Raw genomic sequence first — 13,463 nt, 5'->3', positions numbered from 1 at the left:
TGAGAACGTGTGAGCTTATTGTATCTTATGGCGAACATTGTATGGGAGATTATTTTTAAAACCGCATTATCTAGCAAGCAGTATGTTTTGTATTTTTCAGAGGTTCCAATACGAAGTGCATTGCCACGTTGCTGTTCCTTTTGGGAAATGTAGGCAAAGTCTCGGTCAGAAATGCCTCCTTGATTGTTTCATAAATTTGTGGTCGTGTAACATTTGTTTATTATATTTAGAAATATTTTGGAGATATTCAGACCAAGAGGTTAAAACTGTCGCAAAATATGCCCAATGGGGTAGTGAAAAGGAGTATGGCAGTGAAACTACAAGTCCCATAATGCATTTGGGTGCCGCTGCTCCTGCATTCACATCCGCTCGCCTCGCTATCAGCGCTGGAAAAAGGACTTTGAGAAACTGCGGCGATGTCAGTCCAGGTTGTGGCAGCGAAAATGGCAGAGGTCGAACTCAAAGACGTCTCCGCCGGCAAAGCCCTGCCGGCCGAGTCTCCGGTGACGCCGACCTCGGAGGAGAAGACCCTCGCCAGAAACGAGCCGCAGAAGGAGGCCGGTTCCTCCGCCGCAGCCGCTACGTCTCCCACCGCGGAGCCCTCCGCGAAAGCCGGGGAAGGCAGCCGGGGCTTGCTCACCCCGAGCGCCGCCAAGATGCCACAGGCGTCCGCTTTGAAGCACTCGGACCCGCAGCAGAACGGCGGGGACGCTTTCGTGAACCGTGACGGCACGGTCGCCGAGGCTCCGCGGATGAAAAAGGTGAGCGACGAGGACGCTTTTCTCGGTTGGAGCCGCGGTAAACGGTGCGGCGAGAGCTGACTGGGAACGCTGGCATTGTGTGACGATGCTAGCAGGCTAGCTGGTCCCAGAGCTGATTCAGCGGTGACCGTTAACGCGTTTAATCACGGCGTTCCCCTCTGAAACCTACCGTGTCATTAATGAGGGCGAAACACCACATTATATCCACCTTTATAGTAGGGTGAGTTTCTGCTGCTGTTTTCGTTTGTTTGTTTTTTTGGTCAAATCGGTTTCATTAAGACTTGAACACATCCTAGAAGTTTCGCTGTTGTAAAAGTTTTGCTGAGATCAGATTTGTGAATTTAAAGAGGTCCGGAAAAACACAACTTGTTTACGGCATGCAGGCCATTTAAAGATCTTAAAATAATTTGGAGGAAAAAAAGGGCAATTAAAAAAAATGTTAGTTTATGGATTTTCTGATAGGTTGTAGGTATTCTTAATCCGGGCCAGCGCTGTACCTTCCAGCCACAAGGAAGATGTTTGTTCGTTGCCACATGAAGTTGAAATCTCACGCATTATTGCATTTTTGTTTCCTGTTAAAGTTCTGCTCGGGGAAAAAAAACCCATCTCCACAGCATAATGCTGCCTTCCCCATGTTTTACCTCGGAGGCTATGTGTTTTGTTGGATTCAGGGTCACCCATTCATAATGTCGTTTTGATTTGCTAGTTGCTTTAAAAAAAAAAAAAAAACAACTTACTGCCTTTAGTTGTATTTTTAGGCTTATTTGTATGGCTTTCAACTTCACAACTATGAAGTGGAGGTGATATTATCTCCACCTCCCAGCAATAGTAAATAGGTCCTTCTGTTGAAACACGAACCTGACAACTCATACATTTTTGTTGTCTGTAAAGATGCTCCTCTCCTTAACTTGATACTTCAGCTCTTTATGGTCTGTCGGCTGTTGTTTGGCTGAACATTGTCGTGTTTTTTATGCCACGGTTAAGATCGGACATATTTTATTATTTCATCCATCCCAAACAACTGCTTAGCATGTACGCAGCATATGATGTCTTTTATCTTGTTGGAAGAAACAAGTGGACTTGGTGTTATATATACTATGACTGTTAATTTGCCCTCTCATTTTAGAATCCCAAACTTCAACCAAGCTGATGCAGCATCTGGTCTGTGGTTCATAAAGTCAAATAATAGGCAACCGTTCAGTAGCTGCAGCACAGAGCAGTGGAGGAGTTTCGCGAGCGTCCTCCAGCAGCGGAGAGTATTAGGTGATGGAGATAAATCATGTTTTGGGTTTTATCTCCAGATTTACAGGTCAGCAACATCTGGATTATCGAGTTATTAACATCAGGGCCGTGCTAATAAAAAAATTAATTTACAAAATTATGAGAACAGTTTTGGTATTACAAGAATAAAGTCATAATACATTGGGACTAAAGCTATGATCTGAGGATAAAGTTGTAAATTGAAAATTGTCATGAAATTTAGAGAAATTGTAATATTTCAAGAAATGAAAGTCATATTATGAGAATAAAGTCATTTTCCAAATAGTCATAATGCTTTGTCATAATTCTCATATTATCCCAACTTTATTCTCGTATGCGTTTTGTAATCTCTTTTTTTTTTTCTTGTGGTCGCTCTTATCTCCTCCCACCTGGATGCAATGTTTCTTCAAATAAAATTAAAATATCTTCCAGTTTCCCCCTCCTCCCCCCAAGCACATGGGCTGTTAATATCTAATGTTGATTGCAATCATTACATAACTTTTGTCCTCCAACCTGTGCTCAGACATCAATGATTATGTCGATTTATAGGGCAATCTGTGTAATTCACTTTGATACGAGGAGATCATTGCAATAAAAAAAAAGCTAAAGTGCTCTTCGGGGATCAACATAATCATAGAGAGTTGTTTTTTTTTTTTTTTGTTTGTTTTTTTTTTTAATTTTCAGCTTCACTAGTCAGCAAATCCATCGGAGCGGAAATCTGTCCAGGTAAGCAGTTTGTTCATGTAAATACCCGGCTGTGGACGTCCACAGGCTGTATTTATAGGTGCAACAAGCTCCCTGCAACGTCATCGACGTACACAAACCCAGCCCAGCCTTTTATAATCTGCTGAGTTCTGCTGGTCCGGCTCTGCAGCTGATGATGCAAGTGTGCGAGCAGGCGGCGTGGACCGAGTGAGCGAGTTTCTGGCTAGCATTTAATCCCCGCCTTCATCATGTCACCACATGGGATTAAAAGGCCATCTTCCTGTCGTAGGTGAGGACAGATGTAAGCTTTTTTTTTCCTTCTGAGCTGCCGATGAGCAGAATTCACAACCAGCGTGGTTTGGCACGAACGGCTCCGATCTCCGGGAAGTCCAGTGATCTTTCCTGAAAGAGCTTTTTATTCCCCCCCCCCCCCATCGACACCGGCTTACGCTGTCATTATCACCGTTTGCGGTTATTGTGGGGAAAAAAAAAAAAAAAAACGCCGCGTACATATCCGCCAAAGAGGCCACCTGCCGGAGCAAAGTGGATACTGATGGTGGCGATATTTCTGTGGAGTCAATTCTGAATGACTCCACAGAAATGCAGCAGTTGAGAAAGCTCTTCCCCGTCTGAAAGAAACGTTATGTCATGCACTAAGCTGTTGTTCCTGCTAGCGCTTAATGGTTTATAGGCTTACAGTGACCTGTGGCTGCTCTGCTTGGGAAGAGAATGGTCTGGAGGAGATTTAAGGCAAATTAATTCTGATTTCATTCTGTGCTAAATTGCGTTAATCACAACACAGTCTCTTTGGGATCAGTGTGACAAATAATTAACTATATAAAAGAAATTTAAAAAAAGGCCATAAAATAAAAGATGAGGGGAATAATTTAACAACCCAATTAAAGATTTGAAGATGTGCTATAAAAAGTGCACACCACTTTTCATGTTTTGGATCAGTTAGGTTTAATAAAATGGTTTTTAATGTGCTAAAATCTAGAATTAGGTGTGTGACCTTTTTTTTTTTTTTTTTTAAACATTAATCATTTCCTTGGTATTTCTTAGAATTCCTTCTAGGCTGTATGACAACCTTGTCAAACATTTTGGGTTTCCTCCCACAAGCTTCTCACTGTGATTTACTGGAGCTTTGTCCCTTTAAATCTTTCAGAACTGGTGGTACTGAGTCACGTTTGTGAGCAGACTTCCTCGTACACACCTTTTTGGTTTGGGCCACTTTTTCCTTCACGTGAAATGACAACCATTATGGCCAAACACTTAAGTTTTAGTTTTACATGACCAAAATATGTTAACGTGAAACCTTAACATTTTTGTTTCTGAGTACATTTGCAAACTGCAACATGTTTTTTTAATTTTTTTTATGGCTTCTTCTCTCTAAGTGGTGTTTCATCCCATAGTAGTACATGTCTTGGATCAAGAAAAACATTCTGGTTGGGTTTATAGTTGGATGTAATTCTAACCATTCTCTTCCAGATGTCTTTCAACTTTCTTACCATGTAGCTAGGGCTAGTCGATTATTCCTACGATTAATTGATTAATCGGGTAAAGAAATTGGCACACTGCGGATTTTTCATTTAGCCACTTAAGTCTTTTTAATACAATACTAAAAATACACTAAACAATTCAATTGTTTTAATGCAGTAACATAACATTACTTAAGTGAATTTGATCATATCTACAAACCTTTTTTTTTACGCAAAATTTATATACATTTTCTACAGTTTTGGTTAAATAAAACTGAATATGCTGGGTTTTGTTTTTTTTCTTCAGGTAATTACTTTTCTTGAGTTTGCATTATACAGTTAACGGTTAATCAGTTACTAAATTGGTTGACAATTATTTCAATAATCGGTTCCTCATGATTAATCCGATTAATCATTTCAGCCCTACATGTAACTCATTCTCCAGAGTACCTTGCAAAAATGTTCACTTAGCTGAAAGGAATTGTCAACTTAAATTTCAAAGGTCATTCTGAGAGTTGCAGCCGTTACGCTATGTTTTTTGTTGTTGTTGTTTTATGGTGTTGAAATGTCTTCTGGTTCCTCACTTAAGAAACTGGGATGAAGATGATGGCGAAACGTCCTTATAGAAAGTTACTAAATGATGAGTTTATGTTCAATATTTGAATAAAAAATGAAGTACTATGTAACGTCACACAAAAATCTGGAAGGTTGATTCATCCTATCTGAGCCCAAACTCTTCCGGGGCTTGCCCTTCAGGTAGAGGAGTCGTGATGAGGTACTGATCAGCCAATCAGAAGTAAGCTTGGACTATCATGAGAGAAGCATCACATTAGACATGTACACTACAGGATAACAGCCTTGGCTGTTGTTTTTTTATGTGGTCTGGAGATACAGATCTCCTCCCGTCACAACATTGGAGTCCAGTGTGTAATTAAAATCAGACCAATGGAGCATTAATCTCAGATTATTTTATGGCGGTTATGGCATGAAAGCCACGACCGCCATTCCAAACTGTGAAAACATTTAAATGGTTTGGATTGTAAATGAACTGCGGTGGTTCTGACCAGAATTCCAGTCATCTAGATAAAGAAGTAATTTATAAACATTTTCAAAGCACTTTAAGATCCGACTTTGAATGGAAGCTTTTAGTTGCCCTGCATTCAGGCCTGTCGAAGGTTTTTATTTAAGTGACGTCATCATGGTGAGCTAAAGCAAACCTAACTTGCTTGTGTATTAAACGGCTTGGATCATTATCATAGCTATTCAAATATCTTCTTGGGTCTATAGGAGAATTGCTGCTCTTTGGTTTGCCTTGGAGTGTCTTCATGTCTCTAAAACATTAAAGGAGGGACGTGTGGCCGTCTTTCCGTCAGGCACCCGATCGTTTGTGAGTCACTTCAGCAAACACGAGCTCATGAGTGCGCGCGTAGCGTTAACGACATGCATTACCTCGAGTAATACTACTCTGTCCTTCATTAATGTTACATTATCGTATGTCCAGCAAATACTTTTAGCAGATGGTCAATAAAAGATTAAGCATTACCTGTTATTTATTTAGTTATGTATTTAACTTCACCTGTTGACTCTGATATTTTACCGCTGTGAGGTTGCAGGAGCTCTGTGGAATGCAGTGTTGGCTGCTCTAAAGTGTCACAAATTCACACCTTGTTGTCACACTTTTACATATCGAGCCTGTTGGATGGAGGCTCACGCCACCAAACCTGACAGCGAAGATGGCGCTTAAGTAGCTGAAAGCCTCAGAGAGAATTGAAAGCAACATAATGGCGGAGAGAGAGAGGACTGATGATAATATTTAATAATACTACAAATTCCATGATTTTCTTGTTCTGTTCAGCCCGGTTTTTTATACAGTAACAGACTCATAATTCACTGTAGTGGGTATTTCTTCACTAAAATACATTCACAAAATGACAAATCAGTTGTAACTGGGAATACTGATGGAAAATTGTGTGGAAGGAAAATATGTCTATAGCTATGGTTTTGTTTTCAACTTTTTCTTTAAATGTTGGAGTACCTGGAGTTAAAAAAATTCACTCTTAAAAGGTGGGCATTATGTAAAATGTATGTTTTTAAGCGCGTTATGTTGCTTTATAATGTAATTCCTTCATCAAAATCATGCCTGAAGTGTTGCTTTGATTTATTTATTTATTTTTTATTCATGTTTGAGAAATCATTGAATCTCATTCAAGATTGCCAAAACACTTTCTCTCACAAAGCGCCATCTTTTCCACAGAGCACCCCTTCCCATTCAGCTCCTCTAGACTAGCGGCAGCAGCAATTAGCGATCACCTACAGGAACTGTGACTCTGAGCTCATCATATGAACTACTTCTCAGTGCAACTCTCCTAAGAACGTTTGTAAATGGCATGTTGGAGAAGCGTTGTTGTGACAATGATCTGAAGATGAAGTGTTGGAAAGAGCAGGAGCTTCTTAAAGAGAGAGAGACCCAATTTCAAAGTGTCAAATTTCGAAGTCAATTTTATTTTGAGTTATGCTTGATATATACAGCATTTTTAGAACGCCTGAACGTGATTTAGTTACTTGATTATGCTATGATATGCCCAAAAAATATACAATACCCTAACCATTTAAGGAGCTAGTAAATTTGAAAGTATAATATCAAGCCAAACTGTTATTTTACAGAAATTTGATGGAGCATCTGAAACATGCAGTACAAGGTCTTCAATGACCAGAACTACCAACCTCTGTTACAGAAAGTAATTCTTAGCTGCCTTTGCTCATCAAATCTGCACTTCTATTTCCTTGATATTCCCTCTTGGTTCAGCTCAGCCTGTTAATCTGATGTCAAATCGCTCTGTAGTGCTTTCCAAATGATGGCGGAGACTTCTGAAAATAAACCCGACACTTCCTCTGTCTGTCCTCCTCGCAGTCTTATTCTGTTCCTAAATACAGCAGACTGTCTGTCCTCTCTCTCTCTCTCTTTTTCTTTCTCTTTCTTTGTGTAAACAGCCAGGTGTCAGTTCACACCTCCCAAACCATCTTTATCTGTGCCACTTGGAGCCACTCAGTGAATTGACCGTCGGTACTTTACTCCAGTTAGTTTCTCTCAGCCTGCGTCGGCAAATCACAGTCCGTATTTAGTTGATTTTAGTGGCTCCAACAGAACATTTGATCTCGGGTTTAGAGGACGCCAAAACACATTTCAAAATAAAAATAGAAGTCTGACCACTTGACATGGTAAGAGCATAAAAATCCAGCTGTAAGTGGTACAAAAATAAATCTGGGTTGAGTCATAAAAACCTGTTAAGAAATGTTTTAAAAATCAAACTAATGTACATCTAGAGCTCTTCTTTCTTAAATTTTCCCTGTTTTTTTGTGATTTGATGAACTAAGCTACCAGCACTGGTCTAGACTTTGACTAGGCCCTTTTTCTTTCTTCCACGGTAGCCCTGCATTTCCATCACACACAGCAAGGCCAAAATGTGATCTTGCCTAACCAGAGTGCCGTCTTCTATATCAGCTGTCTTTCTGGCATGGCTTGTGGCAAAGTTTTAAATGTGACATCTTATGATTTCCTTTTGGTTTGATTTAATTTTTTTGCAATTCTCCCATAAAAGCCAGATTTGTGGAATGCACAACTGAGGCCTTGTTTACATTTGGCATTTCTGCTATCACCTGAATGACATTGAACAACAGAAGCATATGCACACATGGATTTTTACAATTATTTGCATGCACAAAAAATATGCATATTTATTTATTTTTTAATAAATGTGAAAACAGAGAATAGTTATGTTAAAACGTCACTAAAAGAAACACGGGTGAGCTCTAATTAGATAGTTTGAGTTGTCTACTAGGAATTCATTCCTTAGGTTCTTTTTCTCCCACCCTGTTGTTGAATATTGGCAGATTTGATCTGCTGCAACTCTCATTATTTAAAATTTTCTGCACCTCAAGCAAGGGGGCAAAGGTCGAAGGGATGTTCCTGACGTGCAAAGTCCACAGAGCGAACTGTTAGAGCTGTAGATTAAAGGATGTTCGATCAACAATTCACCAACGTAAACTTAAGGACCTCTGCAGCTCCTTCAGTGTTACCATGGGCTTTTTGGATGCCTCTAACTAATTCCACCTTCTTCCCTTATCTGTCAGATTAGGTTTATGGTCGTGTTTTAGTATGTTTTAGTATGTTTGCACTCTTTCTATTTTCAGATGAATGATTGAACAGAACTCTGTGAGACATTCAAAGCTTGGTTTATTGTTTTATAACTTTACCTGCTTTCTCCCTGACGGTGTTTGCGCATCCTTAAAAAGTCTTAAATTAAATCCTTAAAATATCTCAAATTTATTAAAGTATGTTGGCTTTCATATGCTAATCATAGGTCTTAAATTTAGTCTTGACAGAACTATTTAATCTTGTACAGTGAACCCTCGTTTTTCGCAGGGGTTACGTTCCAAAAAGTACCCGTGATAGGCGAAATCCGCAAAGTAGTAACCTTTATTTTTTTTACAATTATTATACAATGAAATACTCTATAATACATTGAAACCAAAGAACAAAGCCTTTTTACAGGGCCAAACATTTGTTTAACAAATAAAAAGTACTGTATAAAATCTTTTTTTTTTTTTTTTTTACAAATAACTACTGTACTGTAAAATAATAATTTTGATACGAACTGAAGGCGGATTCCCGCGCCCGAATTGTGGAGATCAGCAACCCCCCAACCGCGACCTGAGTCATTGGATTAGAACGGGAGAAAATAAAAAATGATTATGAAAAAAAAATACAAAGTACAGTAGGACAAATAGTGACTCACGTGTATTTCACTGCTCTTCTGACTGAGCCGCTGCATCCTGACTCCGCTCTGTAGCGGGTTTTTTTTTTTCTTCTAAAGCCCGCGATGCAGGTGTGTTTTTTCGAGAGAAGAACATAGTTATCTGTAGTTGTTGTCGCTCTTTTTTTCTTCTGGGCAAAAAGATTCTTATAAACCGACATGCCACCATCGATTATGTTAAATTTGGCAAGCTGTTTTACGTACGTGTACATATTAAACCGCAACGTTGTTGACACACAGGTAGAGAAGAGGCGGAGAGACTGTTTAGCCAATCAGAATGCAGAACACAATGTAAGAGGCAAATCCGTGAAGCAGCGAGACAGTGAAAGGTGAACCGCGATATAGCGAGGGTTCACTATATACTCTATGTATTTTTTTTTTCTCACTGGACTTTTCTGTCTGCAAAAGTTTAAGTTGCACTCAGACATCTACTTCAGATGGTTGAGGCTACCACTAACTAGCTGCTAACATACACTTGCTAGCTAGCTGGCTTTTTTACATCTATCATGGCTATTTGCAAGACAATGTTTGTACATTTCTGTGGAGATGGAGGTCTTCAATTCCATTCAAAATGGTCTTAAAAAGATCTTGAAAATTCTTAAATTTGAATTGGTAAAACCTGGAGAAACGCTGTTGTGTTTTTTAGGTCTTCGTGATGCTGTTTGTTCACTAATGTTACCTAACAAACTTCTGCGGTAGTACAGCTTGCATTTATGCTGAAAGGAACTCACACACAGGTAGACTCAATTTGCTAATCGAATAATGATTTCATTATGGTTGTAAAGGTATGTCACACTTGCATCAGTTTCCAAAATAATTGAGTGTGTGTTGGAAACACATCAAAATGTGAAAAAGCTACAGGTACAAATTTATCAGAACGTTGAATGCAGTGGTGTGTTGTTAAGACAACCTGTTGAAATCAAGCTTAACTATAAGGAACCTTGAACTGCAGTAAAACTTATTTTAAAGTTTTTTTTAACGGAAAAAGCGGGTGAATCCTATGCGTGAGTCTTCCATCGGAGCGGATTGGGTGCAGACAGACAGAAGGCAGGAGACGGCAAACTCTTTATAATCTTTGCTCTAGTATCCTGTCATTTGCTGGTGTCTGCACATGGAGGAAAAATTTAGCGGCGTATAAAAAGATTTTTAAAAAATAAAGAAGGCAGCAGAATGTTCTGTACAGGCTTTGAAGAGGTCGGTGTGCCTCACACAGAGCAGGCGGCACATTGGTGGCGGCGGTAGCTGGAGACGAACCGTTTGAAAGAAAACGTAAAGAGAGTTGCTAGTACTGGCAGTAACTGTGTCTGTGCTTCCCTGAACCTCCTACATACATCTACAACTCTGACTTCCCTGTTAGATTTCCTGGCTCGTCGTTACAGCTCATTGAGTTACACATCTTTCCATCAAAATCCTCCTACAGCAAGTTTCAGCTCCCTGAAGCAAAAAATGAGCAGCGAAGGTAGGGAAAGGGGGGATTCTAAGGCTCTAGCTTATTGGAAACCGCCATAGTTTCAGTTGAACAAGTGAGTGCCAACCAGGTTGGTGTGTGTGTGTGTGTGTGTGTGTGTGTGTGTGTGTGTGTGTGTGTTAGAGCTTCGTTGGCCCTGGTGTTGAGATACACGAGGATCAGGAAACATTATCACTGAACTCCCTACGCAGGACGAAGAGGAATGCAGCCACGTTCTGAAGCGATGCTTGCGAACAAAGAGGCGACATTATGTGCAAAAAGTGCTGCCTCACAAAAGAGGCCTCACAAAGCCTGAAACAAACCCCCACACCCCTTAACCCCCACGCATCCATCTGTCTGCTTCACTTCCTATTAGTCAGGCCTAACCAGTAGCTCCTGGCACATGGAGAGCGTAACTGCTCATGCCTGAATACTGCAGCGCTTTGAAAGAGATGTTTATATTCCCTAAACTGGGTCAAAATTAGGCATACAAGCTGAGATACACCACATTCCCACTTTCATGTCCAAAGGTTTGTAAAATCTAGCACCTTGGCATGTAAACTGGTTTTACAAACTGGTGAAAAGGTCATTCATTGGTGAAAGAATAAGCTGAATGAACTCCAGGGTGGAACGGAATAGTTATGAAGTCATGAAATGTCTTTGGGCCTCTGGAAGTGTGGTGAAAATAACTTTGTTGTAATAAGTGAAGGTTGCAGAAAGTATTTTGATGAGTTCAATGTATCGTTCAAGGCTTTTAATAATGGTCAGGATTGAGGAAAAGTGGTGGTTTTGATGCGGCAGCTTAGACTTCTAAAGATGGAGCCGGCGCAGCTGGCTGCCTGCAGACGCAGCTCCCGTCATGTGTGTTTGTCTGTGTATATTTGCTGTAACCGATTAAGGATCCGTGCTTGAAGAACCCATGGATCATCAGTTGGGCTTTCCACAATGGCTGGATGTGGTTCTGTCGATGTTCTCCGCGTTCTTCTGCTACTTTTTATACTCTTGGTTGCGGAGAACCTCGCCGAGCGGAGTAGCGGCATTGTTTGCTCGCGTGAACGGCTGATTGCGCTATGTGGGCCTCTGCTGCTGCCCGGAGACGGGCCTGTGGTCCCGGAGGAGTTACAGAGGAGACGACGGGGCTACGGGTCTGGAGTTAAACGGAGGTAGAAGAGGAGACGACGCAGGGCAGCGATACCGGCGATTATCATAGGGAACGTGAGGTCTTTGGGAAATAGGACAGACGAACTCACGGCGCTGGTTAGGACCCAGAAGGAGTATTGGGAGTGCAGTATCTCTGCTTCACGGAGATCTGGCTACACTCGCTTATTCCGGAATACAGCGTGGAGGTCCCTGGATTTTCCTTGGTGCGCGGGGACAGGGACTATTCCAAGAGTCGGAAGAAGAGGGGCGGCTGGATTGCACTTTATGAGAGTGAGAGGTGGTGTAATCCCGGTCATGTTAACGTGAAGGAACAGATTTGTAGCCCGGACATTGAACTTCTGGCTGTGTGAATGCGGCCGTGTTATTTACCGAGGGAGTTTACGTCCGCCATTTTGATCGCTGTTTACATTCCCTCATCAGCTGATGCAGCGGTGGCCTGTGACGTCATCAGCTTTGCCACAGCCAAACTCCAGACTCAACACCCAGACGTTGTTATTGTGTCTTGTCTCTTGTCTTGTCGCTATGCTGTAACTGCGAAGTAATTTCCCTGCTGGGATGAATAAAGTACTTCTATTCTATTCTATTCTATTAAAGCAGATTGGTTTTAATGGTTCTTCCTGGATTGCCTGAAACTCGGCGTATTGGGGAAAGTTGGGAACTTTGTAAAGATCAAATATGAAAAATTGTGGCTTTACACAAATTGAGGGAAGGCTTTTGGAGTCATTTCAAAACAAATGCAGATTTCAAGAAAATCCAGTATGTATGCAATTTTAATTATGACTCACTACTTTGCAGTGGTCTGGTAAAAGAGCTAAACTGTAGTTTAGATTCAGGTCTGGTAAACCTGACTAGACAACAGCAAAGATGAGAGAAAATTGATTTGGAGACAAAAAGATTAAAGGATGTGATACAATGGACATTGCTGGAGGTGTTCAAAGTGTGTAAAATATCAATATCTTCTTGCTCTTATTCACACTTGACCACATCTAAATGTCATTGTTCTATAATTGAGCTATTTGGCCAAAGATGTTACAAAAACAGAAGGCTAGTCTTTCTAATCTTAGAGCCTTGTACCAACTTGTTAAGCTTATTTTTCTGCTCCGCTGCTAAACATGCTAGCAGTAAAGGATTTTAAAAATTATAAAGGAAGCAAACCTGTTTTTTTTTTTTTTTTACAGATATGTTTATTAATTTTTTGTTTAATAACAACAACATAACACAGAACAAAAGCTCAGCAGTGCAGTCCACAAGAGACAAAAAGAAAAGATAAGATAGGGGGCATACATACTTCTATCATTATATAGTCCACATATAAGCATTTATAAATGCTTGAGACAGCATGATGGACATGTGTCCTTCAGCATAGTCCAAAAAAGGGCTTCCATATGCGTCCAAAAATGTCACTCTTAAAGTGGACGAGACATGTTAGAAAGTCGAGAGGGATATATTCCAAAATAGGAAGCAAAACTCTCTTATTAATCTGTAATTGTTTGACATAGGTGGTTAAAACAAAAGAAAATGAATAAATGAAAGCTATAAACCACTGGCAAATTACTTCACACTCCCAATTAAACGTAGACCACTGACCCAGTAATGGCTTTGTTCAGAAATAGAGCAGAACCTCCCCTTGCTGTGCGCCGTCAATGTAATCATATTTCCCCCTGAGGGAATGACTGATGCTATTTTTGGCAACTCGAAAGAGCAAAATTAGAAAAAAAAACACAATAAGACCGACTTATTATTTTTCCTTTTCTTAATTAATTACAGTTAATCCTTTAATATTTTAGAAATTAATAGCTATCTTTAGCCTAATAATATACATTACCAATCCATTTGT

The 13,463-nt window shown here is 40.3% G+C and overlaps 1 protein-coding gene across 2 annotated transcripts in view; it reads left to right on the top strand.

Moving 5' to 3' along the window:
* The first annotated feature begins 331 nt into the window (after nucleotides 1–331).
* Nucleotides 332–13,463, top strand: part of ahcyl2b (adenosylhomocysteinase like 2b) — a 35,258-nt gene continuing 22,126 nt past the window's right edge. The window contains exon 1 of one of the 2 annotated variants that reach the window (XM_028043575.1): nucleotides 332–761. In XM_028043575.1, the coding sequence (XP_027899376.1) occupies nucleotides 417–761 (345 nt within the window). In that variant the 5' untranslated portion in view covers nucleotides 332–416. The remainder of the gene's footprint in view (nucleotides 762–13,463) is intronic. The other variant, XM_028043574.1, reaches the window with a different exon arrangement.

Source organism: Xiphophorus couchianus, chromosome 17 (genome assembly GCF_001444195.1).
Source record: "Xiphophorus couchianus chromosome 17, X_couchianus-1.0, whole genome shotgun sequence".
Classification (NCBI taxonomy): domain Eukaryota; kingdom Metazoa; phylum Chordata; class Actinopteri; order Cyprinodontiformes; family Poeciliidae; genus Xiphophorus; species Xiphophorus couchianus.
This window is presented reverse-complemented; position numbering and strand designations above follow the sequence as displayed.